This window comes from Eleutherodactylus coqui, chromosome 13 (assembly GCF_035609145.1).
Source record: "Eleutherodactylus coqui strain aEleCoq1 chromosome 13, aEleCoq1.hap1, whole genome shotgun sequence".
NCBI lineage: Eukaryota > Metazoa > Chordata > Amphibia > Anura > Eleutherodactylidae > Eleutherodactylus > Eleutherodactylus coqui.
This window is the reverse complement of record NC_089849.1, coordinates 122,313,798-122,341,073: the sequence shown is the minus strand read 5'-3', so window position 1 is coordinate 122,341,073 and position 27,276 is coordinate 122,313,798. Positions and strand designations below refer to the sequence as shown.

Genomic DNA, 27,276 nt, shown 5'->3' with positions numbered 1-27,276 from the left:
CGGCGCCGCACCCGGAAGTCGAACCGTCAGCAGCGGCTTGTGTGTTTGCTCGGTTTCCTGATGGCCAAGCACCGCGCCTCATGCTGCAGCTCTCCGTAAACGTCCTTGCTGCACGGAGCGCACACACTACACATGGGTCACTCGTCATCTAGGGAACCCATGTCCTGTCCCTCCATTACTCCTCATGTCACGTGACTGTCTGCCATCGACATCCTATTGCTTGTGGAGATCATGTCAGATGTGTGTGGGGATCGTATCTCCCTGCAGTAGAGCCCCCATTACTTGTCATGCTGTACATTCTCTAGCAGCGCCACCTACAGGCTAGGGGCGGCCATCATGTCTGGGGTAGCGTAACCCTCCATGTCTGGGAGATCCCAACATCACTTGACTGCTGTTCCTCTACAGACGGTGATCATGGAGGAGGGCCGGACGCACCTGAAGAGTGAGGCCATGGAGGGGGACTCCACGGAGCTGAAGGACGAGCGCCCTGCTGTCTGTACAGGTGCGTAGTGACCTCTAGGGCATCGGTGAGCGACCGCTCTGAAGGCCAATGCAGCAGCGTATGGGGGATGCAGGACCTGACAATAGGACGAGGGGGAGATGGCAGCGGTCCCTCATGCCGGGGGACCACAGCAAACGTACAGTGCTACCTGAAAGACACCCCGCAGCGTTTAATTACTGCTGTCAGAATTGGCAGTGCATTTAAAGAGTTAACAGCTGGCAGCGGGTTGGCTGATTCCCCTCCCCCCCCATATTGTAACTAGGTGGCGGATCGTTGAGGGGAGAACGGACCCCCTTCTTGCCCTGAGCGCTCTCGGAGCAGCGGGTAGCTCTTACTTCAGAGTTCCTCCAATACCTCCATCTCTACACCATGACTTTGCCTGATGTCCCACGTCTTTCGGAAGTATCCCACTCGTCTGAAAGCCCCCGGGATGTTTTAGGGTGCATCCTGGTATTGTTTTGTTTTTAAATATTTTTTTTTTTGTAATACCTGTATTAAAGGGATCTTCCCATGGAATAAGCGGAGCAGGCCGCGGGGGTCCGGAGCAGGCCGCGGGGGTCCGGCTCTGTCCTTTCACTTCCCTGGGAGTCGTCTTATCCAATGGTTGGGATCACGGAAACTGGCTGCTCCATGCCGATTCTGAAAAGTCTGTATAGGTGAATGTGAGTTACAGAAGCGGCCGGCACAACAGTGTGTTAGCCTGAAGGGAGACAATGTCCATCTAGTTCAGCCTTGTTGATCCAGAGGAAGGCCAAAAAAAAACCCCAATGAGGCAGAAGCCAATTAGCCCTTTTGGGGAAAGGAATTCCTTTCTGACTCCATAATGGCAGCCAGAATAATCCCTGGATCAACCTCTGATAGATCCTACCTGTCTGTAAGACCCGGAACTACAACCCCGCTGATCCCCCAAATGTCTATATCCTGTAATATCCCAGCGCTCTAGAAAGACATCTAGTCCCCCTAAAACTCCTCAATGGATTGTGCCATCACAGTAATAGACAAACTAAAACTACAATACCTTATTAATATAATGGCCTACACAAACAGAATCACATATATCACACACAAAGAAAAGAGATCTCTCACCCCGATGGTTAAACTGACATCTCAAGGAGTCTTGGAGCGATTTCAGATATTATTGGTCCAAGCACATGAGGGGAACAGCTGTTAAATAGAAGCTATGGCCATCATGAGTATACGAGAGTCTGATTAGAACTGTCATTATCCGTACAGAGATTGATCAAAGCTCTGCCAGATATAAGAGCCGGAGAGCGTATTGCTCAATCACCAACTACAGGGTGATGGTCGGTAGATGATTGACCCGATCACTCCTACACAGTGATGGTCGGTAGATGATTGACCCGATCACTCCTACACAGTGATGGTCGGTAGATGATTGACCCGATCACTCCTACACAGTGATGGTCGGTAGATGATTGACCCGATCACTCCTACACAGTGATGGTCGGTAGATGATTGACCCGATCACTCAGAGTGGGTATAGCTTGATAAAACACTGTTCCTCCGGATATTTCATTTAAGTGAATACTCCCCCTCAGTGGTAAGACAGGATGTTCACTCAGTACAACTATGGAGGGGGTCTATTCACAATGTTCTAGATGATAGGTCACACATCATGAATGATGACTTCATTTAGGTTCATGGTTCTTAGTCTAGGTTCGACGCGTTTCCATTTCTGATGTTGACATTTCATCAGGAACCTCACAGTAATGATGTCAGTGTTGGATCTGGATATTGACAGCTACAGTATGAGGGGGTAGGAACTGAGATGGCGATTAGTAATTAAATACGGACTGACAGAAGTACTTGCCAGAATTCGATAGATTGGCACATAGATGGCAACTGGATGCTGATACCTAACACCACCAGAGCCAGATGTGTTTTATGTTAGCAGTGCCTGTAGGTGGCATAATCTGGGCATGTAGTCCCAGAGTGGTCCAAATCTCAGTGCTGAAAACTCTAAATTAAGTGCACTGTTATTGATAATGACTGACATAGTCCAGGCACATAGTCCCAGAGCGGTCAGGGCTCAGAGAGATCCTTGTATCGTCCCCTCATGTATTTATACATAGTTATCTGATCGCCTGTTAAAGGGGTTGTCCCGCGCCGAAACGTTTTTTTTTTTTTTTCAATAGCCCCCCCGTTCGGCGCGAGACAAACCCGATACAGGGGTTTAAAAACAAACAAACCGGATAGTACTTACCCGAATCCCCGCGCTCCGGTGACTTCTTACTTTCCTTGCGAAGATGGCCGCCGGGATCTTCACCCACAGTGGACCGCAGGTCTTCTCCCATGGTGCACCGTGGGCTCTGTGCGTTCCATTGCCGATTCCAGCCTCCTGATTGGCTGGAATCGGCACACGTGACGGGGCGGAGCTACGAGGAGCAGCTCTCCGACACGAGCGGCCCCATTCAGAAGGGAGAAGACCGGACTGCGCAAGCGCGTCTAATTGGGCGATTAGACGCTGAAATTAGACGGCTCCATGGAGACGAGGACGCTAGCGACGGAGCAGGTAAGTGAATAACTTCTGTATGGCTCATAATTAATGCACGATGTACATTACAAAGTGCATTAATATGGCCATACAGAAGTGTATAACCCCACTTGCTTTCGCGGGACAACCCCTTTAACCGTCTTTTTTCCAGGGTAAATAATCCCAGTTTTGGTGCCTCTCTGGGTATTCCAGTCCCTTCATTTCATGTATTAGTTTAGTCGCTCTTCTTTGAACCCCCTCATGCACTGTAACATCTTTCCTGAGCACCAGTGACCAGAACTGTACACAGTATTCCATGTGAGGCCTGACAAGTGCCTTATATAGTGGTAGGATAATGTTCTCATCCTTCGCCCCTATGCCTCTTTTAATGCACCCCAAGACTTGATTAGCTTTTGCAGCAGCTGACTGGCATTGATTACTCCAGTTAAATCTACAGTCCACTAGTACCCCCAGGTCTTTTTCCATATCACTTTTCTCTAGCAGTACCCCATATAGTGTGTATTGGTAAAATCCGTTTCTCCCGCCCATGTGCATAACCTTACATTTATTAATATTGAACTTCATTTGCCATTTTTCTGCCCAAGTCCCCAGCTTATCTAGGTCCGTTCGTAGCCGCACATTGTCCGCCGTTGTATTAATTGTTTTGTATAATTTTGTATCGTCTGCAAATATTGATATGTTACTGTGCAGCCCCTCTATCAGGTCGTTGATAAATATATTGAACAGAATGGGGCCTAGTACTGAGCCCTGTGGCCCCCCACTAGCACTGGTGGCCCAATCAGAGTACAGGTATTATTGTACCTTGTCACCACCGGTAAGCTAAGGGTTTGACAGGGCTTGCATTGAGTAATGCCCCTGTCACACCCCTAGCTCCCGATTGGCTGAATGCCGAAAGAACCTTGAAGGTGCTACTGGAAAAATTATGCGTAACTGTCCATGCCAGGCAAAAAGCGCAGTATACTTTGGCCGGGGAATATACATCACTGCCAACACTTTGCTTTACCATGCTGCGGCTGTCAGCAGTGTGCGTGCTGCAATGGCGCTCACATGTCACGACCGATGGATCTCTCAGCTGCCTTCTCCCCCACGGAATTAGGAGCCGGATGGCCGACAACGGCCCAGGAAGTGGGAGACTACAGGTGGCGGGGACAGTTACAGCGCGGCCAGTAAATGGGACATGGTAAGGGGAGATGGCCGCCAATAGTGACAGCAGGCGCCGACGGTAACACTCAGAGTGGCAGGGGAGATGGCAGCGGGACTCTCACATGGTATTATGCGCAACTCTGTGTCTGGCACCACTCCCAGCCTCCCCGCTGTCTTCAGTGCCCCGTGTCCTCCGACTCTGCCTCTGGCTGCTCTGCCTGCGCCGCCGCTCCGTGCCTCGCCACTGTCCTCCTTCCCTGTCAGAATTTAGTAATGGCCCCCAGCCAATCCGAAGCTGAGGACGTTACTAAATTGTTTGATATATGGTACCTTGTCACCACCCCTAACTTCCGGTGGTGACAAGGTACAATAATACCCAGAGTACGAACCATTTATTACCACCCTCTGTTTTCTATCTCTGAGTCACTTCTCTACCCTCTGATACACACGTTTTTGCCCAGTCCGAGCTGTCTCATTTTATATATCAGCCTATTATGCGTCACGGTGTCAAATGCTTTAGAAAAATCCAGATATATAAGATCAATAGACTCTCCCAGGTCCAGCCTAGAAATTACTTCACTGTAGAAGCTGATCAGATTGGTCTGACATGATCAACCCCTCATGAACCCATGCTGATAAGGAGTTATACCGTTTTCCTTGAGGTATTCCAGGATGGCATCTCTCAGAAACCCCTTGAATATTTTCCCAATCATTGAAGTGAGACTTACCGGCCTGTAGTTACCTGGCTCCCTTTTTGTATATTGGAACCACATTGACAATACGGCAGTCCAGTGGTACAACCCCAGTCTCAATAGAGTCCCCAAATATAAGAAATGGGGGTCTATCTATGACGTCAGTTAGGACTAGAGATGAGCGAACGTACTCGGATAGGCACTACTCGTCCGAGTAATGTGCCTTATCCGAGTACCGCTGTACTCGTGCTCAAAGATTCGGGGCGCTCCGCTGCTGACAGGTGAGTCGGAGCGGGGAGCGGGGCAGAGCGGCCGGGAGAGAAGGAGAGAAAGATCTCCCCTCCGTTCCTCCCCGCTCTCCCCTGCAGCTCCCCGCTCCGCAGCGCGTCCCGAATCTTTGAGCACGAGCAGAGAGGTACTCGGATAAGGCACATTACTCGGACGAGTAGTGCCTATCCGAGTACGTTCGCTCATCTCTAGTTAGGACCCTTGGATGTATTCCATCTAAACCCGGTGGGTTTTTTTTTTGCACCTCTGCACCTCCTCCTGAGTTAGGCAGGTGATATTTAGCAGAGGGTTCATTTTATCCCCCTGCATTTGATGTGACATTTCTTTTTCCTTCGTGAATACACTTGAGAAAAAAAACTAATAGATTCGCCTTAGGGTTATTTTTGCTCTCTTTGGCAATCAGTCTTTCTGCCTCCTCCTTGGCAGTTTTGATCTTTTCCTTTTATAGTTTGTTTTTTTCCCCTGTACGTTTTCAGCGCTTCTTCGCTGCCTTCCTGTTTTAATAATATAAATGCTTTCTTTTTTTTCACTTATTGCTCCCCTTACAGTTTTATCGAGCCATACTGGTTTCCTTCTACTTGTAGTTCTTTTGTTTTTGCAGGGTATAAACTGCTCACAATGGACGCACTGTTCTACAACTTCTACTTCATAGAATGGTAGAGTTGGAAGGGACCTCCAGGGTTATCGGGTCCAACCCCCCTGCTCTGTGCAGGATTCACTAAATCATCCCAGACAGCTATGTCCAGCCTTTGTTTGAACACTTCCATTGAAGGAGAACTTACCACCTCCCGTGGTAACCTGTTCCACTCATTGATCCCCCTCACTGTCTAATATCTAATTTGTGTCTTCTCCCTCGCGATTTTATAAGAGTTCTGGGTAGCACCTCAAGAGTTCTGAAGAAAACTCTGAATGCTCGAAGCTCTGGAACCAATATTTACAAAGTTCTCGCTGATTTTCAAATGCCAGATCCAAAAATTTCAGTTATGTATAAAAAAAATTTGGGGAAATCCCGCAATTTTATAAGAGTTCTGGGTAGCACCTCAAGAGTTCTGAAGAAAACTCTTAATGCTCGAAGGTCTAGAACCCATATTTAGAAAGTTCTCGCTAATTTTTAGATGCCTGATCCAAAAATTTCAGTTATGTGTAAATAATTTTTTAGGAAATTCTGCGATTTTATAAGAGTTCTGGGTAGCACCTCAAGAGTTCTGAAGAAAACTCTTAATGCTCGAAGCTCTAGAACCAATATTTACAAAGTTCTCGCTGATTTTTAGATGCCGGATCAAAAGAATTTCAGTTATTATGTGTAAATATTTTTGGGGAAAATCCCGCGATTTTATAAGAGTTCTGGGTAGCACCTCAAGAGTTCTGAAGAAAACTCTTAATGCTCGAAGCTCTAGAACCAATATTTACAAAGTTCTCGCTGATTTTTAGATGCCAGATCAAAACAATTTCAGTTATTATGTGTAAATAATTTTTTGGGAAATCCTGCAATTTTATAAGAGTTCTGGGTAGCACCTCAAGAGTTCTGAAGAAAACTCTTAATGCTCGAAGCTCTAGAACCAATATTTACAAAGTTCTTGCTGATTTTTAGATGCCGGATCAAAAGAATTTCAGTTATTATGTGTAAATATTTTGGGGGGAAATCCCGCGATTTTATAAGAGTTCTGGGTAGCACCTCAAGAGTTCTGAAGAAAACTCTTAATGCTCGAAGCTCTAGAACCAATATTTACAAAGTTCTCGCTGATTTTTAGATGCCAGATCAAAACAATTTCAGTTATTATGTGTAAATAATTTTTTGGGAAATCCTGCAATTTTATAAGAGTTCTGGGTAGCACCTCAAGAGTTCTGAAGAAAACTCTTAATGCTCAAAGCTCTAGAACCTATATTTACAAAGTTCTCTCTGATTTTCAAATGCTGGATCCAAAAATTTCAGTTATGTGTAAAAAAAAAAAATTTTGGGAAATCCCACAATTTTATAAGAGTTCTGGTTAGCACCTCAAGAGTTCTGAAGAAAACTCTTAATGCTCGGAGCTCTAGAACAAATATTTACAAAGTTCTCGCTGATTTTTAGATGCCAGATCAAAACAATTTCAGTTATTATGTGTAAATAATTTTTGGGGAAATCCTGCGATTTTATTAGAGTTCTGGGTAGCACCTCAAGAGTTCTGAAGAAAACTCTAAATGCTCGAAGCTCTAGAACCAATATTTACAAAGTTCTCGCTGATTTAGTAATATCATTTTTGGAAGTTAGCACCGCAGAGATACATTTGTTGATTTTTTTTGCCTAATTTGCTAGAACTATTTTTAAAATTAATTGGGAACTCTAGAACTCTTTGGGGTGCATCCAGAACTTATAAAAAAATTAACTTTTTTGAAAGATGGGGTGCTGACTTCACAGAGGTTAGGTGTTTACATCATTCAATAGTCTGCCACATGTTTGATCAAAGTCCATTTCATAATACCTAATATTTTCTATTCTTCAGCGGTTTTTGCTTTATTCTTATGAGAGACTAAATATTTAACATTTAGCATTTCATAATGATTCAGCATAACTATTTATCAATACATGTTTATCTTTTATGGCTTTATTTTAAGGTAAATTTATTGCTTATACCTGTTACAACCTGGTACATTTAGCCTTTATCAGCTTATATCTGTACTTCACCCATCTCCTGACTAGTCACCAGTTATGGTTTATTGCTGGTTAAGTCAAGCTGACATTCTAGCAAGGCCTAAGGCTAATACAAGAAATTATTTCTCTGAAACAGTAGAATCTAAAATAATATCACAAAAGCTGGGGTCCTGGGTAATTTCCCCCACAGGATGTAATTCATCTGGACCTTGAGATCAGTTGATGTTCCATCTACTTTCTGAGAGAAAGCAGATACAAAATAGGAATTTAGAAGTTCATCCTTCTAAACATCATTCTTAACCAATTCACCATTTTCATCTTGTAAGCATCTAATAGCATCTTTGACTTTTCTTTTGCTTTTGATATACCCCCAAAAACCTTTTTTAAAGCTATTGGCCTCTGTTGCAAGCCTTCATTATTGGCTTTAGCTTTTCTGACGCTTGCCCTACAGTTTCTGCAGACCACATTATATTTTTCTTTAGATATGCCCCCTCTTTCCATTTGATAAACATATTTTTCTTCCTTTTTAGCATATATTTTTTTTCCTTCTGCGTTCATCCATCCTGGTCTCTTTAAATGCTTCCCATTCTTCCTTCTTTTAGAGATTAACGATTGTGCTTTGAGAATCTCATTTCGCAATATTTCCCAACCTTCTTGAACATTTCTGTCCTTAAAGGGGTTGTCCCGCGAAAGCAAGTGGGGGTATACACTTCTGTATGGCCATATTAATGCACTTTGTAATGTACATTGTGCATTAATTATGAGCCATACAGAAGTTATTCACTTACCTGTTCCGTTGCTAGCGTCCCCGTCTCCATGGTGCCGTCTAATCTTCAGCGTCTAATCGCCCGATTAGATGCGCTTGCGCAGTCCGGTCTTCTCTCTTCTGAATGGGGCCGCTCGTGCCAGAGAGCGGCTCCTCGTAGCTCCGCCCCATCACGTGTGCCGATTCCAGCCAATCAGGAGGCTGGAATCGGCAATGGACCACACAGAAGACCTGCGGTCCACCGAGGGTGAAGATCCCGGCGGCCATCTTCACAAGGTAAGTAAGAAGTCACCGGAGCGCGGGGATTCGGGTAAGTACTACCCGGTTTGTTTTTTTTATCCCTGCATCGGGTTTGTCTCGCGCCGAACGGGGGGGCTATTGAAAAAAAAAAAAAAATGTTTCGGCGCGGGACAACCCCTTTAAGAACATCCTGCCATTGGATTCTTCCTATCCTCTTTCTGAGTTCATTGAAATCTGCCTTTCTGAAATCCAACCTTGAGGTCTGAGTTTTCTCAGGTCTTCCTCCCCTTTGTATCCAAAATTCAAGGATAGCATGATCACTGCCTCCTAAGGTCCCAGCCACCATTACTTCCTCAACCATTAACTCCCTGTTGGTAAGAATTAGGTCCAAGATAGCAGATCTCCTTGTTTTCTCTTCTACCTTTTGGAAGATAAAGTTGTCAGCAAGAGCAGATAAGAATTTGTTGGATGCATTACTTTTACCTGAGAGATTCTCAACAAATGTCTGGATAGGTAAAATCTCCCATGATCACTATGTTGGGCTTTTTTTGAGAGCTTGGCCCTCTGATGTAGAAAGAGTTCATCCATATCTTCTGCTTGTCCAGGTGGCCTATAGTAAATGCCTACAATGGTGTCCTCTCTGTTCTCTCCTTGTATTCTTACCCAAACAGTTTCTACAGAACTACCAGCTCTGAAGCTTGAATCTTGGAGATTAATGATTTCCTAAGATACATTAAAATCACAGAAATGAGAGCAAAAAGCAAAAACATGCACTGAAAAAGCAAAAAAATGCAATATCTGATATGCTGCGAGCAGGCGCAATCGCCGTAAACCCTAGTGGAATGCATTCAGCTAGACTATGATATGGAGGAGCAAATTGTTCATTGCCGACTAATGCCCTATGCCGAGTGTGCCTGCCCTATGGCAATTGTGCCTGTGGCGACTGTGCCTGCTCTGCAGCTTATCAGGTATTGCATTTTTTTTGTTTTTTTTTTAGTGAATGTTTTGATGTTTAGTTTCTTTTGCTCTCACCTCTGTTATTTTAATGTAGTTAATAGTGAGATAGCGTAGGCATTGAAGGATGCGTGATGGCCTTGACGTGGCCTGTCAGCCTATGCTTTTTGGCCAAAATGCAGAACACCTGCATTTATTAGTATGTATCAGTATTTTTTGTATGCAGTTTGCTGAAGATTTTGGGGGAGCCCAAGATGTCAGCTAGTGTGGCCCACTTTGTAGATGCAGGGCAACCCACTGCTTGTCCGTGAGAGTTGCTTTCCTGTATGATGGGGCACACCCATCTTTGGCCGGCTTCTTTGGTATAGTTCACATTGCAGACTAGGTTTGTTTGCAGTCACTCCTCCCCAATCTGGGCTGGGTTGAGTGGGTGACTGCACATTAGTCGTCATTGAGCAATTTGCTCCTCCATATCATAGTCTAGCTGACTGCATGCTACTAGGGTTTATGGCGACTGTGCCTACTCTGCATCAGGTATAGCATTTTTTGGCTTTTTCAGTGAATGATTTCCTAACGTACAATACCTCCACCCCTTTTCTTAGGTCTGTTTCTAATAGATAAGTTGTATCCTCAAGCCTTGTATTCCACTCATATGTATCATTCCACCATGTTTCCGTGATGCCTATGACATCATTTTTCTCTTCCTGTGTTAGGAGCTCCAATTCTCCTTGTTTCCCATGCTCTGTGCATTTGTGTAAAACATGTTAGTTTGTGATCGGGGTCTCTTGCTACTCCACTTTCCTTCTGAATTTTTTGTCTTTGTACTTTCTTTCCACTTCTAAGAACAAGGTTCTCAAATGTGTTAATTAGCTGTATATTTTTACCTGGCCTTTCACTTCCCTTCCCATATTGTTCTCGTTTAAAGCTCTCCTAATGAGTGAAGCAAGGCACCCACCAAATATATACCTGGTTTTATAAGGTGCAACCTTACAAAAACGTACTTGTATGGGCGCTACAGAATCGGCGGGGCACAACAGACCGCACTTTTCTGCAACTGCCACTCGCTTGTATGGGTGCTATGGAAGAGGCTACTTCTGTAGTCTAGGCCCTCGGTGCCCGTGGTATACAGGCGCGTTTCTGTGTAGACATGATTGACTTTAAGAAAAGAAGCAGTTGGCCCATAGATTGTAGTCCTACGTCTGCCCGGACATCTGCCCTGTGACTGCTGCTCAGCAGATGGGGAATGCTGGGAATTTGGCATTTAGAAAGTAAATAACTGAACAAACCAAGATGATGATCAGCGCCGCTATCAGCCCTACAGCCGTGACCACGGTATTATGCCGTCTGGTCAACTGAAGACGTCTTTTATGACTTCTGTGGAGCAGGACCCTCACCCCTGTTGTTTCCATCAATTGATTACTATGTAACCGTGGTTCTGTAATTTTAGTATTTTTTGTCTGTCTGTATCCCCTGTCTATGTAAGCGCGGCAGAACATGTTGGCGCTATACAAATAAAGATTATTATATTATCATCTGTGACCTTGTGCCGTATCTGCCATGTTGGAGCTGTTGAGCCTTTGTGTGTTCTCTACAGATGGATCCAGTAACAGAAGTACTCCGGAGAGATGCTCCAGCCCTCAGTATTCCTGGGACAGTTCGGACGAGAACCACGACACCCTGCAGGATCCGGAGGTAGACAATCTACTTGTTCCACCGCAGAGCTGTGGGAGTCACACGTAATACACACTGCTTAAAGCCCATGCATTTACCTTTGGCTCCTCACAGCTATGATGTCCTATTTTGGCATATTACACATATCATAGGCTATGGGAGCTGGAAATATACATGTTTACTGCTTATGTAAATAATAAAAACATATTAAAGGGGTTGTCCCGCGCCGAAACGGGTTTTTTTTTTTTTCAACCCCCCCCCCCGTTCGGCGCGAGACAACCCCGATGCAGGGACGTACAGACAGCTTACCGGAGCGCTTACCTTGATCCCCGCGCTCCGGTGACTTCTATACTTACCTGTGAAGATGGCCGCCGGGAACCTCTTGCTTCGTGGACCGCAGCTCTTCTGTGCGGTCCACTGCCGATTCCAGCCTCCTGATTGGCTGGAATCGGCACGTGACGGGGCGGAGCTACACGGAGCCGCTCTCTGGCACGAGCGGCTCCATAGAAGACTACAGAAGACCCGGACTGCGCAAGCGCGGCTAATTTGGCCATCGGAGGGCGAAAATTAGTCGGCACCATGGGAACGAGGACGCTAACAACGGAGCAGGTAAGTAAAAAACTTTTTATAACTTCTGTATGGCTCATAATTAATGCACAATGTATATTACAAAGTGCATTATTATGGCCATACAGAAGTGTATAGACCCACTTGCTGCCTCGGGACAACCCCTTTAAGTATCGCTGCGTCTGTAAAAGTCCAATGTACCAAAGTAACACATTATTTACCCGCACGGTGAACGTCGTCTGGAAAAAAAAAAAACGCCAGAATTGCACTTTTTTGGTCTCCAAGAAAGAATGTAATAAAAGCGATTAAAAAGTTGTTTGTATTTCAAAATGGTACCAATAGAAACTGCAGGACGTACCACAAAAAATAAAACTACTCCTGAATTGCGCTTTTTTTGGTCCCCTCATCTCCAAGGAAAAATGTATTAAGCGAATCAAAAAGTCACATGTACTCCAAAATGGTCCAGATAGAAACTACAGGATGTCCCGCAAAAACAGCGGTCAGAAGATGGCGATAAAATATATATATTTTTCCAAAGATGATTTTTTTGTTTAAGTAGCACGGCGAAACAGAATGATATAAATGTGTTATCGCTGTAGTCCTACTGACCCACAGGATAAAGTTATGTTGTTTTTGCCGCAGTGTGTACACCATTAAATAGTTAACGCGCGCTACCACAAAGATAATGGCATTTTTTTTGTTTTCTATTTTACTCAATTTTTAAGTGTGTCAGTGCATTATATGCTACATGAAATAGTACCATATAAAAAAATACAACTCGGACCCTTCACAAGGAGAATCGGCGGCCGAGAGGATGAGATTTTCAAAGTATGTGGGAAAAAACCTGCAAAATCTGTGCAGAAATTAAATCAGCAGGTCAATTTGATCACCCTTTACTCTTGTGGAGTCCACCTCTTCTCAATGAGGGGGGGAATTCCGTACCAAAATCCATATTTAAATCCGCACCAAATGATGCGGGTTTTGATGCAGACTTTCATTTGAGGACCTGGTGCAGCAAAACCGCCCAGTGTGAACATAACCCAAAGGCTATGAAAACCTATGTGCACATATTTACCTAAGTTCATGCGAAAAATATGATGCACTTATGGTTTAGGCATTGAGCTTTCTTCTCATGCATTTAGAAAGCCTCATACTTGGATTGCCTTATGTCCCTACATTCACGTAGCTGGGCACTCATCAGCTGGTCTCAGTACTACACAATGCTATCTCTCATCTACTGTATTTTGTTTACTATTCACTAGTGGGGTGGATTGGTGGAACAGATGAGCATGAAGGCCCATTTAGATGCAACGATCATCGCTCAAAATTTGTTAAAAATGTCGCAATTGAGCGATAATTGTTACGTGTAAACGCGCGCCCATCGTGCACTATTCATTAGTCATTCGTACATCATTGTCTTTCAGTCCACTTAAAATCCATCGTTTGGTTTAAATGAAAATGGTTCAGTCCTTTAACCTCATTTTTTACGTCCCTGGTGCACTTCATTCAAACTATCGTTCAGTTATCGTTTATTGTCCATTTTTCAATGATAATCGTTACCTTTAAACGGTCGTCTTTAAAAGCAAAACCATCGCTCACTTTCAACACTTTTAACGAATTTTGAGCGATAATCGTTGCGTCTGAATGGCCCTTGAGAGAAGCGCAGTTGATTACAATGCAGGGCTATCTCTAGATCAAATGACAAAGACAGTGGGAGATGAGCTGGAGTAAAAGCAGAGGCTAGTTGTACTATGGTAGGGGCAGATGATCGGGATGACTAGCCGAGCATGCCTGTACACTACTACATGGTGCAGCATGCTATGGCATGGGGGCTGGTGACATGATCAGCATCCCCTCCCAACACTGTCATACAACCCTCTGTAATAATAGTTTTCTCTCACCAGATGTATCATAGTTTTTTACGACTTATGACTGCACTTCCCTGCATGGAAGACACACGTTAACATACACATGACAATGTCCTTAAAGCATCCGATTTGATGTTTGGGGGTCCTGAACGCCCCTCCCATGTTGAGATCGCAGGGGCCCATGCAGTTGCCATTTTCAGTACATTAAATATTACCACTGAAAAATACAACTCCTCCGGCAACTCGTCACATTTTTCCACTGCAGCTGGGGCATCCATAGGTCTGTTGGGACCCTGCAGCTCTGCTGTGCCAGGGGGCACCTTGCGGACATGTGATCGCCAACTCCCGTGGTGGAAATAATACTTCCACTTTCTGTCTTCGTACACAGCGCTCATTGAGCGCTATATAGCCTGGAAAGGAGGAGGCAGAAGAGGTTTTCAGCAGCTTCTCCCTTCTCCTCTGGGTCTTCTGCTGCGTCTGACAGCTGAGAACCTGACCTCCTCCTGCTTGATTTGCAGAATCTTTAATCCCATGTCGTACATCTGTTAGCGGCCGGGAATAAAGCCCTAAATTTGCTGCACTTGGTCCTTGAGGGGTTAAGAGGCAGTCATTCAGTTGTGAATGGCTGCTTCTTACTTTGACTGGAGGTGTGTGGGCCGGAACGATTCCCGGCCCTTACTCCTCTTCCTCTCCATTCATTGTTCCTGTGTAAAAGCAGAAGGCGGCTTATTGCTGGGACTTCCTGTCGGGCATCTGCGCTTGACTGATGGTCCCATGTAAAAGGGCCCTTAGTAGCTCAGTCAGGACAGGGGGAGGGGCTGTAGACAAGCTCACTGATTGATTTGCTAATCAACAGTTTTTTTTGCGGATTGTTATATAGTAACAGCCGCGGCCAAATTCTGCAGAATTTTTAATAAAACTGGAAAAAGTGCTTTTCAGCCAAAATTACATGCATTTAAGTTAAAAACAAAAATTTCCCCCAAAAATGTACATTTCCTTTTTGTTTCTTTATCTTATTCTGGGATATTGTGTTGTATTTGTCCCTTTAGTGTAAGGACTTGGTTATTGTTAAAGTGGAAGACATAGATGACGATGAGGAGTACATGAGGGAAGATCTGCTATGGAAGGAAGAAGAAATGCCTTCAGATATAAATGCAGGTGAGTCTAAGCCAAACCCCTTCAGAAAACCTGTATATGGCCTGAAATCTCTGAATGTCCAACTGCTCTCAGACTCGTGTCTGTCTAGTTTTAGGCAATGTGTTACGAGCTGAACAGCCTGTACTACAAACTGTAGTTTGTGCTGCTGATGTATATAGGTCACTATAGAGCATTGCCCAGACTGGAGATCATTCATTCTTTCAATTTCTCATCTGAGCAAGAATAGATATACAAAGCTTTGTAATATAGTAAACCCCTTTAAGGGGTCCGACAGTATATACAAAGAATGACTACAGCTCACTGTTTTCGTAGTAGTCCGGTATGACCGGGTTTAATATGTGAATGCAGAAAATAAGATGTACTTTAATAGTAAAGTATTGCAAAATCAAAAAAAAGTTGCAAGTTCAAGTCCCTTAAAGGGACTAAAAATAAAGAAAAACTTTTTAAGGGTTTTTCTCGTCTGTATCATTGGGGGGACACAGCTGAAGACTGTGGGCATAGCTACTGCCACTAGGAGGCAGACATGAAGTAGAAAAGTGTTAGCTCCTCCTACCAGCTATACCCCTTCTTCAGGCACTAATCTAACCAGTTTTAGCTTAGTGTCCGTAGGAGGCAGACCTGTTGATTGCCAGCCTTCAACAACCTCTTGGATTAAGGGAATACTGGAAGGCTGGATTATCCCTATTACCTCACCAACTAGTGCAAACGGCATGGAGTTGACCACTCTGTTTGCCCTCACCTCAGAAGAAAAGGATCCACGTCCAAGCGCTAACATGGATGTGACGCACCAGCTATAGTGTCCCCCTTTCCTTTCACCGGATTACTCCCTTCCTCCTCAAAGGCAGGTGAGTACAGTTGCATGCATTGCCGGAGTTATAAAACCCACTCCTTTCTCGCCAAAAGGGTATCTACAGTTAGGCAGGTGCAGATCTATTTCCTTGCCTTAGGAAGGGGTTCCCCGGGCCGATACCCAATGATAGGGGGCCTTCATTTCAAGGTAACGGTCCCTTCACTACTCTCCCACCAATTCTTTTCCACCGCTCCACTTCATGGGAAGCACATTTGGGGCTCCTTAGGTCGACTGCAGGCAGGAAGCCTCTTCTCCAGCCCCCTGCAGCTATCTGAAGGCTCTTTCCTTGCTAGTCACAGCTTTCTACAGCGGACAATCTATGTTGAGGGACCACTGCTGCCTTGCCCTGCAGAGCTTCCCCTTTGCATTGGGTGCATAAAACAGACCATGGTTTCTTTGCACCCGGTATTACACTCGTTTTGTAGGCTGCCGGCATCTTCTTCCCCATAGCCAGCAGTCCGCCAGCCAGGGTTTCAAATCTAGCCCCTGGCTTCAGGCTCAGTCAGGCCACTCCCACGCCACGGGCACGCCGGTATTGTATACCAGAGGATGTGGAAGGAGGGCTTCCTGTCCTCTCCCCAATCCCTGTACAGCGTGCCTTTCTTCCTAGGATATCATTGGCTCTCGGGTTGCTACTTAACAAGGCCCACCCACACATCCTCTCTACCTGTACCTCAGTCTCAGTTTCTTCATGCTTGCTGGAACCTGTGGTACCTTCCATATGGAATTCCAGGACTTCTCATAAGAAGCTTCAAGCCATCCAGTGAGGATCCTTGGGTTTATTGCTTCCCAGCTCTGTCTGGCAGCTAGCCCCCCTGCTCTATTGCACCTTCTGCAGTACCAATTTGCAGTAGGCATATATACAGTGGTATCATATTAATTACTGGCAACGGCTGTTTTAGCATCATGTCTGACTCCATAGCAGAAGACTCCAGACATGGGCTGGCCAGAGCCACCTAATATGCTCTATCTGCAATACTAAATTTGCATGTGGCCAGTTTGAACTGTTTTGTTCTAACCGCATTTGATCACGGAAGGTAGCTGTAGAACAGACTGCTGGCATCCCTCCTGCTTAGCCCCTACAAACCACCAAACCTGAATGGGCATGCTCATTGTCATAGGCGGTCTTGGACCTTACTAGGGTGTCTACCGCAAGTTTCGTATGGCTGGACTGTTCAACCAGTCAACAGTTTCAAAACTTGTCAGACAGAATCATAGAATGTTAGAGTTGGAAGGGACCTCCAGGGTCATCTGGTCCAACCCCCTGCTCAGTGCAGGATTCACTAAATCATCCCAGACTGATATTTGTCCAGCCTTTGTTTGAATACTTCCATTGAAAGTGAACTCACAACCTCCCTTGGTAACCTGTTCCATTCATTGATCACCCTCACTGTCAGAAAGTTTTTTTCTAATATCTAATCTGTGTCTCCTCCCTTTCAGTTTCATCCCATTGCTTCTAGTCTTTCCTTGTGCAAATGAGAATAGGGCTGATCCCTCTTTTTCACACAGGACTCTTCCCGTGGTATACCACGGAAGAGAACTAGGCCTTTCCACTTAAGGCCATCATCTCTTCCAGCCCACCCTGAAACGCGCTCTGAACCTCCCTCCAGGGAAAATAGTCAGTTCGCCCTCTGACTGAGTCCCCCTCTGATTCTATTCTGGATGAAGCACAGGCTTCAAAACTCTCCACTATGGTTGATAGTCTGATAGTAGCAGTAAGGGATACTTCTCAGGTCACAGATTAGACTCCTCTACTACGCCAGCAGCGACTTTTTCATTCAGACAAACTCTTCACTAAACCTAAGAGTTTAGATCTCATGTATCCCTTTTTGGATGACTTAGTAAAAAAGAAAGTGGTCATCTTCACCAGCATTAGATCCTCTAGTGTCCCGCTTTGTCTTTTCAAGATGTTCCTGACAGGAAAATTGAGTCACTAGCCAAAACTTCTTTTGAGGCAGAAGGGTTTGCACTTATGCTGGTGCTCGCCTCTACTTGGGTCAGCAGGGTCTCTACTGATTGGGCTAAACAACTATGCCAAGGCAAAAAAAAATTGGCTTTCCTCCAGAAGAATTAGTAGACATAGTGCAAAAGATGGCCCAGGCAGAGAAGTGTTTTATATGCGAAACTTCACTCAATACTTGGTTCACACATCAGCGGCTTCCATAACCACACACTGAACCCTGTGGCTATTACCCTTGGATGCAGATGCCTCTTCCAAGAAGTCCTTAACAGGCCTTCCTTCTGTTGGCTCAAGACTTTTCAGAGTCAGACTTGATGAGATCATTTGGGAGGCTACTGGTGGCAAGAGTTCCCACCTACTACAAAACAGACTTAGACGTGCAAAGGCTCTTCAAATGAAAAGACCTAATTTTTGTGCTTTTTGCCATTCCAGTCCCCAGAACTGATAGTAAAAAGACCTCACAGGAACAAAAGCGAATGTCTTCATTCAAACTGAGGCCCTCCTGACGACCTGGTTCCCAGCCCTCCAAGTCCTCTTCTGCTGAATCTTCCGCATGAACGGCGGCCTCCACCCAATCTATCCAGGGTGGGGATGTGCGACTCTCCCTATTCAGGGAAACTTGGTTCACCCATGTCTCAGACATCTGGGTTTGGGAGGTCGTGTCTTCGGGCTACGTCATAGAATTTTCTGCCCCACCTCCAGATTGCTTCTTCAGCTCCAGAATTCCGAAGTTCCCTTCAACGGCCAACGCTTTCATTTGAGCGATAGACAATCTGTCCTCTCAAGGTGTCATTATTCCAGTTCCCCCTTCTAATATTTTGCAAGTTTCTATTCCAATCTGTTCGTAGTACCTAAGAAGGATCGCACTGTCAGGCCTGTTCTGGACCTAAAGGGGTTGAATCAGTATGTCAAAGTCCAACATTTCCACGTGGAGTCACTGAGATCTGTCATTGCATTTATGGAACCACAGGAGTTTGTAATTCATCGAAATTAAGGATGCCTATCTTTATGTATCCATCTGCCCAGCACATCAGTGATTTTTTTTTTCTCCACTTCAACATCTATTAGAATCCCTATCAATTCATGGCCCTTTCATTTGGGTTGGCCACAGCCCCCGAGTCTTCACAAAAGTTCTGGCGTCTATGATAGCTATCCCCCACTCCAAGGTGATAGTGGCAATTCTCTTTCCTGATAACATAGTAAAAGCCCCGACCCTCTTAGCTAACCTGGAGAGTCTCCACATCACTCTGGACATCCTGCCCATGTTCGGATGGATCATCCACCATCCCAAGTTTTCCCTCACATTATTGCAGTACTACTGTTGACACCAAAACTAAATAAATAAATCTTGGTATTTGTATAGTGCCAACTTATTGCGCAGCGCTTTCAGGTAATTATTATTTATTACCCCCACCAAGCTGGGTTCTCATTTTACCGACCTCGGAAGGATGGAAGGCTGAGTCAACCTTGAGCCGGCTACCTGAATCATGTGGGGATTGAACTTGCAACCTTCAGGTCGTAGGCGAGAGCTTACACTCTGCGCCACCCGAGGCTCATACTTCTCCAAAAGCATGTACGCTCTATGCAAACTCCGAATTCTGCGACCATTCACATGATGATCTCCTCCTTTTTTGAGGCAAGTCCTTTCTGCCAATTTCACTCTTGGCCTCTCCACTGGAGCATTGTCTCGAAGTGGGACAAACCCATGGCATCTCTTCGGAGGATCCAAATACTTCTACAGATCTACTCGCTTTATCACATAGGGTACAAGCCGACAACGTGATGACTGTCGTGTACATAAATCAACAAGTCGGGACCTGCAGTACGAAGATTATGGCAAAAGCAGCAAAGATCTTGACATGGGCAGAGTATAATCTTCCAGCACTCTGTGGTCTTACATACCAGTGGTGGATAATTGCATAGCTGACTTCTTCAGCAGTGAAACAGTTGCCCCTGGAGAATGGGAGCTACACCCCAAAGTCTGTCAAGCACTTTGAAATCTGGACCACATGAGGTTGAGGTCTGCTTGATCCTTTGACAATCGCCAGCTGCCAATGTTTGTGTCCGGGTCTCAAGACCCCCAAGCTTGAGCAGTGAATGTACTAGTAATTCCATGGACAGACTTCAGATTCCTGGGAGGGGTATGTCTATACCCGTTAAATCGTACTTCGTGCCGAGGCTAAGGGAGGACATAAGGGCAGGAGGTGAACATGTGGAATCTCTATGGTTAGAAATACAGGGGAAAAAAAATAACAAAATACTGATGGGGGTTTCTATAGACCACCAAAAGCAATAGAAGAAGCCAAAACCTTACTATTAAGGCAGATAGAAGAGGTGTCAAACCGCAACGAAGTAATTATCATGGGGGACTTTAATTATCCGGATATAACATGGGAAAACGAAACCTGCAACAACAACAAATAATGCAGGGGAAATCATTGAAGATGATGGAGGGAAGGCAAACCTATTAAAGTTTCTTTTCAAGCGTATTCACAAACGAAAAGGAAATGCCATATGAGATGTAGGGGAATAAAATGAAGCCCTCACAAAATATCTCACCCCTAACGCAGGAGGAGGTGCGGAACAGGTTAAAAAAGACTAAAATCGATAAATGGCCAGGCCCAGATGGAATACACCCAAGGGTACTAAAGGAACTTAGTGATGTGATTAGGTAGGCCACTTTATCTAATATTTATGGATGCTATCAAGACCGGGGTTGTACCATTGGATTGGCGCATTGGCAATGTGGTTCCAATTTACAAAAAGGGGTCCAAAAGTGAGCCTGGTAACTACAGGCCGGTAAGTCTCACTTCAGTAACTGGAAAAATATTCGAGGGGTTTCTGAGAGACGCCATCAAAGAATACCTCAAGGAGAACAATGGAATAACTCCTCACCAACATGGGTTCATGAAGGGTCGATCATGTCAGACCAATCTGATCAGCTTCTACGATGAAGTAAGTTCTAGGCTGGACCTGGGAGAGTCTATTGATCTCGTGTATCTGGATTTCTCTAAAGCATTTGACACCGTGCCGCATAATAGGCTGATATATAAAATGAGACAACTCGGATTGGGTGAAAACGTGTGTATCTGGGTAAAGAACTGGCTCAGAGATAGAAAGCAGAGGGTGGTAATAAATGGTTCGTACTCTGATTGGGCCACCATTGCTAGCGGGGTGCCACAGGGTTCAGTATTGGGCCCCATTCCATTCAATATATTTATCAACGACCTGATAGAGGGGCTGCACAGTAATATATCGATATTTGCAGATGACACAAAATTATACAATATAATCAATGCAGCGAAGGACAAGGTACGGCTACAAACGGACCGAGATAAGTCGGGGGCTTGGGAAGAAAAATGGCAAATTAAGTTTACTGTGGATAAATGTAAGGTTCTGCACATGGGCAGGAGAAATTGATGTCACCAATATACACTAAATGGGGTACAGCTAGGGAAAAGTGATATGGAAAAAGACCTGGGGGTACTAGTGGATTGTAAACTAAACTGGAGTAACCAATGCCAGTCAGCTGCTGCATAAGATAATAGAGTTTTGGGGTGCATTAAAAGAGGTATAGGGGCGAAGGACGGGAACATTATCCTCCCGCTATATAAGGCAGTTGTCAGGCCTCACATGGCATACTGCGCACAGTTCTGGTCACCGGTGCTCAGGAAGGATGTTACAGTGCTGGAGGGGGTTCAAAGAAGGGCAACTAAACTAATACATGGAATAAGGGGACTGGAATACCCGGAGAGGCACCAAAACTGGGATTATTTACCCTGGAAAAAAGACGGCTAAGGCATGATCAAATAACTATGTATAAATACATGAGGGGACAATACAAGGATCTCTCCCATGATCTGTTTATACCCAGGACTACGACGGTAACCAGAGGGCATCCGCTACGTCTAGAAGAAAGCAGGTTTCATCGCTAACACAGAAAAGGGTTCTTTACTGTAAGAGCAGTGAGACTGTGGAACTCTCTGCCTGAGGATGTCGTGATGGCAAAATCCATAGAAGAGTTTAAAAGGGGACTTGATGTCTTTCTAGAGGGGAAGGATATTGCAGGATATAAATCTTAGGTTAATTGTTAATCCGGGTATACAGACAGGTAGGAACTATTAGGGGTTGATCCAGGGATTAGTCTGATTGCCATTAGGGAGTCAGGAAGGAATTTTCCCCCAAAAGGGCTAATTGGCTCCTGCTCTTGAGGTTTTTGCCTTCCTCTGGATCAACAACATTGGAGGATTAATAGGCTGAACTAGATGGGCATTGTCTTTATTCGGCCTTACAAACTATGTTACTATGTTCTCTCTAATCCAACAACTTCTCAAGAAGATCAAGATGGAAGGCCTCCCATTAATTCTCATTATCCTAGATTGGCCCTGCAGCGCATGATACATGGATCAACCTGCTCGTTGAGTCCTCGTGGTGCCTTCCTCTTCAAGGAGATCTTCTCTTACAGGGGCCCTTCTTCCAGCTGAGTTTGTCCACGCTTCATTTAAAGGTCTTGAGAGCCCATAGATTTTTGGAATCTGTCATTCAAATCATAATTAGGGCTTAGGAAATCCTTCTCTTGGGTTTATCATTGCATTTGGAAAAATGTATTTCTCTGGTGCAAACAATGCAACTTGAAGCCTACATGTTTCTTCTTTATACTTATCCTATCCTTCCTACAAGAGGGTCTGGGGTCTAGATATGGGTGTCTGCTTTAGTCCCTTGAAGGGTCGGGTATCCGCACTATCCATACTCTTCCAACATCCTCTGGCCTCAAAGTCGGCTGTTCTGTACTTTTCTACAGGGAGTTGCTTACTCCATCGCTCTATACCATTCTCCTGTCCCACCTTGGGACTTTAATCTAATACTGAATATGTTAGTCTCATCCCTTTGAGCCGTTGAGTGAAGTTCCAGTTCGCCTTTTAGCCTAGAAGGTGACCACCTTGGTTGCAATTTCCTCCATTTGCGGGGTTTCTGAGCCCGCAGCCTTATTTCCCAAGCCTCAATTTGCAGGAAAAAAGGGTCCTACGTCCTATCTCCTCTCTTCTACCTAAAGAGGTGTCGTCATTCCACCTCAATGAGGACATCCTGCCTTCATTTTTCCCTTCTGCAGTTAATGCGCTCTTCACAAACTGGACCTAGTTCGAGCTCTGCGGACTAGTGCCTCTCAAATGGCCGCCTTCAGATCCTCTGACTCTGTTCGTGATCCCCGATGGCCAAAGACGTGGCCTGTGGCTTCCACGGTGGTAGTCCTCTTTTGCTGGGTTCAATCAATGGGGATAGAGGCCTACCATGCCAAGGGCAGAATGCTTCCCTTCTGTGTTTCGGCGCATTCTACTCAGGCAGTGGGTGCCTCGTGTATGCAACGGGGCTCCCATTATGCAAGGACTTCCTTGCACACCTTTTTAAAGTTTTACAGAGTGCATACTTTTGCATCTGCAGAAGCCTCCTTCGGGCAAAGGGTTCTACAGAAGGCTATAAACTGACTGCATAGGTCCTGGAATTTTTTTTGCTGCCTCCAAGAGACACTTGTGGAATCTCCCATGGGTTTTGAGCCGTGTTCTCCAATGACATAGACAAGAAAACAAGATTATTGTACTTATCGTAATTTTTTTTTTTTTTGTCTCGTTCATTGGGGGGGGACAGCGCCCACCCAGTCATTTTCTTCACATATATTCCTCCTTGTTGGAGCATCTTTATAAGTAACTTACTTATAAAAGTAACTTATGCGCCGCTGAGTGGGGCCCGCGATGAAAAGGAGGGGGTAACCCGCTGAGCACCCATAGTCCAGAGCGGCTTGTAATAAATCCAAAGGTTGGGAGAACCCCAACACTTAAAAGTGGAGGGTAGTGATTCAATGTAAAATGAAGAACTGCCAGGGCAGTTAAACTCCTGCTCAGATACTTCTTATAGATTTATTTAATGTCCCACCAGGGGAGAAAAGGAAATCAATTATCACAAGGATGGCTGGTCTATGGGCAGAGAGGACTCTCACTCGTTACCAAGCTAAAGGTACAGTGAAAGCAACGCGTTTCTGTGCCTAAAGCACCTTTTTCAAACAAATACAACCTTGTTCACTATCATACACACTACACAAAAATGCTTATTAGCTGCACCCTCCGGTCTGGAGTCTGACCGGGTGTGCGTCGCCAAGGTGGCCGGTGCCGGAGTGTAACGTCACGGAGCGGCGACTTGCAGCGTGCCGGCCCCGTCGCTCTATGGAGAGCAATGTGCGCTCCACGGCTCTGTATAATTCACAGTGGCATCAGCGCAGCACTGCATGCAACGCAACGTGCGCTCCACGATCTGCACATGTGCAGTGAACGGCCATAGTGATGATACAGCGGGATATAGAGGCGCCGTATTTCATCAATATATACTCCGTGTATTATAGAATTGGACCCCAATATATTATGATATTAGAGGCCCCAAAACAGAGATGGCATAAAATATACATTAAAATGGAAAGCGATCCCTCATACATCAATACTAACCCAAGTCAATTGGCATCATATATATAATAACAATCAGTTATACATAAATAGCTAAAAATAACAAATATAATTCATGAAAATTATCTAAAAGCTGACAAATAAATAATGAATATTTAATAGGGGGATCAATGGTAAATAACATAATACTGTCTCAATTAAAACAAGACCAATCATACAAAATAAACCAAATGTATAGATCATAAAATATTTAAATCTATATTACAATATAACAAGGTGGTATTTGCTGGAAAAGGCGCTTTAGGGGCAGAAACGTGTTGCTTTCACTGTACCTTGAGCTGGGTAACGGGTGAGAGTCCTCTCTGCCCATAGACCAGCCAGCTTTGTGATAATGGATTTCGTTCAGTGTAAATCTGGGAATTTCAAAAACTGCGTAGCACAATGAGCGATGCCGGCTCTGCGTGTCTAAAGTTACGGACACCATATAGTTCCCGGATTCACTGGGGATGTCACCTCTATGTTGGAGCCAGGGCAATCCTCTGCAGTCACAGCAGCATGAGCGGGCTCCTGAGACCCCGTTTGTATCTTCGGACCCCGTCCGTGTAAAACTACCAAAGCATAAAAAAATACATGTTGGTTAAAGGGGTTGTCCCGCGCCGAAACAGGTTTTTCTTTTTTCAATAGCCCCCCCGTTCGGTGCGAGACAAACCCGATGCAGGGGTTAAAAAAGAAAAACGGATAGTGCTTACCTGAATCCCCGCGCTCCGGTGATTTCTTACTTACCTGGTGAAGATGGCCGCCGGGATCTTCACCCTCAGTGGACCGCAGGGCTTCTGTGCGGTCCATTGCCGATTCCAGCCTCCTGATTGGCTGGAATCGGCACGTGACGGGGCGGAGCTACGAGGAGCCGCTCTCCGGCACGAGCGGCCCCATTCAGAAAAAAAGAAGACCGGACTGCGCAAGCGCGTCTAATCTGGCGATTAGACGCTGAAAATTAGACGGCTCCATGGAAACGAGGACGCCAGCAACGGAGCAGGTAAGTGAATAACTTCTATATGGCTCATAATTAATGTACATTACAAAGTGCATTAATATGGCCATACAGAAGTGTATAACCCCACTTGCTTTCGCGGGACAACCCCTTTAACTTAAGTTTTAGTTCAGTAAAACCAAAGACAATTGTGGGCTTGATGTTTTGTTTTGCTGCTCCTAAAATAAATGCTAGTCAATAAATTATGTGAACCCTGAAATGGTGCCATAGAAAAACGCCGTTATTACAGCTACAGTGCTTGAGGGAGAAAAACAGTTCAGGTTAATGAATAATGGTAGTGATCAAAATACAGAAAATATATAAGTAGGGGAAGACTAGAAGAAGTTTTTGTCCCTTTTTTGTTTCATTTCTCTGTTTTTATGTAACTTTCAGGTGAACACGATGAGCTCTCGGAGCAGCACCCAAGTTTATATCATGATATGGAATATGATGACCTCCAACACTATTCCTGTGCGGAACACACCATAATCCATCACCCATCTGATCCCTCCAACCGCAAGAACTTGGATCATGACAAAATGTATCCTTGCTCTGAATGTGGGAAAAGGTTCAAGCAGAAATCGCACCTCCTCAGACATCAGTTAATTCACACTGGAGAGAAGCCATTTTCCTGCCCAGATTGTGGAAAAAGTTTTCCACAGAAAGCCAAACTCATTTTACATCAGAGAACTCACACGGGGGAGAAGCCGTTCCCATGTCCGGTGTGTGGGAAATGTTTTACAATTAAATCCAATCTCGATGCCCATCAGATCGTCCACACGGGGGAGAAGCCGTTCCCTTGCTTGGAGTGTGGGAAATGCTTTACCAAAAAATCCAATCTTATAAGTCACCAGAGAATCCACACGGGCGAGCAGCCGTTCTCCTGCTCAGAATGCAGGAAAAGCTTTACCCAGAAAACAGCTCTTCTCAAGCACCAGAGAATCCACACGGGTGAGCTGCCCTTCTTCTGTTCTCACTGCGGGAAGTACTTCAGAAATAAATCCAACCTGGATAACCATCTGAAGGTTCACGCCGGCGAGCATCCTTACTCATGCTCTGAGTGTGGGAAAGGCTTTGTCCAAAGAGCTAAACTTGTCCAACATCTGAGAGTCCATACAGGGGAAAAGCCATTCACTTGTCTGGTGTGCGGGAAGTGCTTCACAATGAAGTCCAGCCTGGATGTGCATCAGGAGGTTCATAACAGCCAAGATATGTTGTCTTGTCCGGACTGTGGGAAATACTTCAAGCGCAAGTCTAATCTGTTAATACACCAGCGAATCCACACGGGTGAAGAACTCTTCTCATGTACAGAATGTGGAAAGAGTTTCACCCGCAAAGAGACTCTTGCTAAACACCAGAGGACTCACACGGGCGAGCGGCCCTTCCCTTGCACCGAATGCGGGCGATGCTTCACTCAGAAATCTCACCTCATTAAACATCAACAACTTCACTTGTATCCGAACATAGTCGGCGGTGAGACCGCAAGAGACAAGCAGCGTTAAGATCCATTACTAGCTGCAGACACTCAAATCTGCCACATCCATTCACACAGGCAGATTTGTTGCAGAAATGTCTGCGACTGTCCTGTTCGTACGCACAGATCCTGGTGCTTTCTGCACACAACCATTCATAGGAACTAGAGATGAGTGAGGCGATTCGGTAAGGCAGTTACTTGAGCGAGCATCGCTCTTCTCGAGTAACTGCTTAGTGATTCGAGCAGGCTCTGGCGGGGGGGGGGGGGGGTTGGGGGGGAGAGAGATCTCTCTCACTCTTCCTCCTGCTCCGCTCTGCTGCCCCCCTCAGCCCCACCCGAGCCTGCTCATCTCTAATAGGAACCAACTGATTTTCTGCTGCAGAGATTTTTCCAGCAAATCTGCTGTGTGAATTCACCTTAGAGGCACAAACATTTATCGTTCGGCTGCCGTTCTGCCGCCGTAGACTTTCCTTTTGCTTGATGCTGTTGAGTACTGGGTCACAGCGCTGGCTGCAGC

The 27,276-nt window shown here is 45.2% G+C and overlaps 1 protein-coding gene across 1 annotated transcript; it reads left to right on the top strand.

The window, feature by feature from the left end:
* LOC136588111 (gastrula zinc finger protein XlCGF26.1-like) lies at positions 1 to 27,021 on the top strand. Its single transcript, XM_066587080.1, has 4 exons — positions 1 to 502; positions 11,327 to 11,424; positions 14,888 to 14,996; positions 25,679 to 27,021. Exons 1-4 carry the CDS (start codon positions 361 to 363, stop codon positions 26,785 to 26,787), a joined length of 1,458 nt encoding a protein of 485 aa, XP_066443177.1. The 5' UTR covers positions 1 to 360; the 3' UTR covers positions 26,788 to 27,021.
* The last annotated feature ends 255 nt before the right edge of the window (positions 27,022 to 27,276 follow it).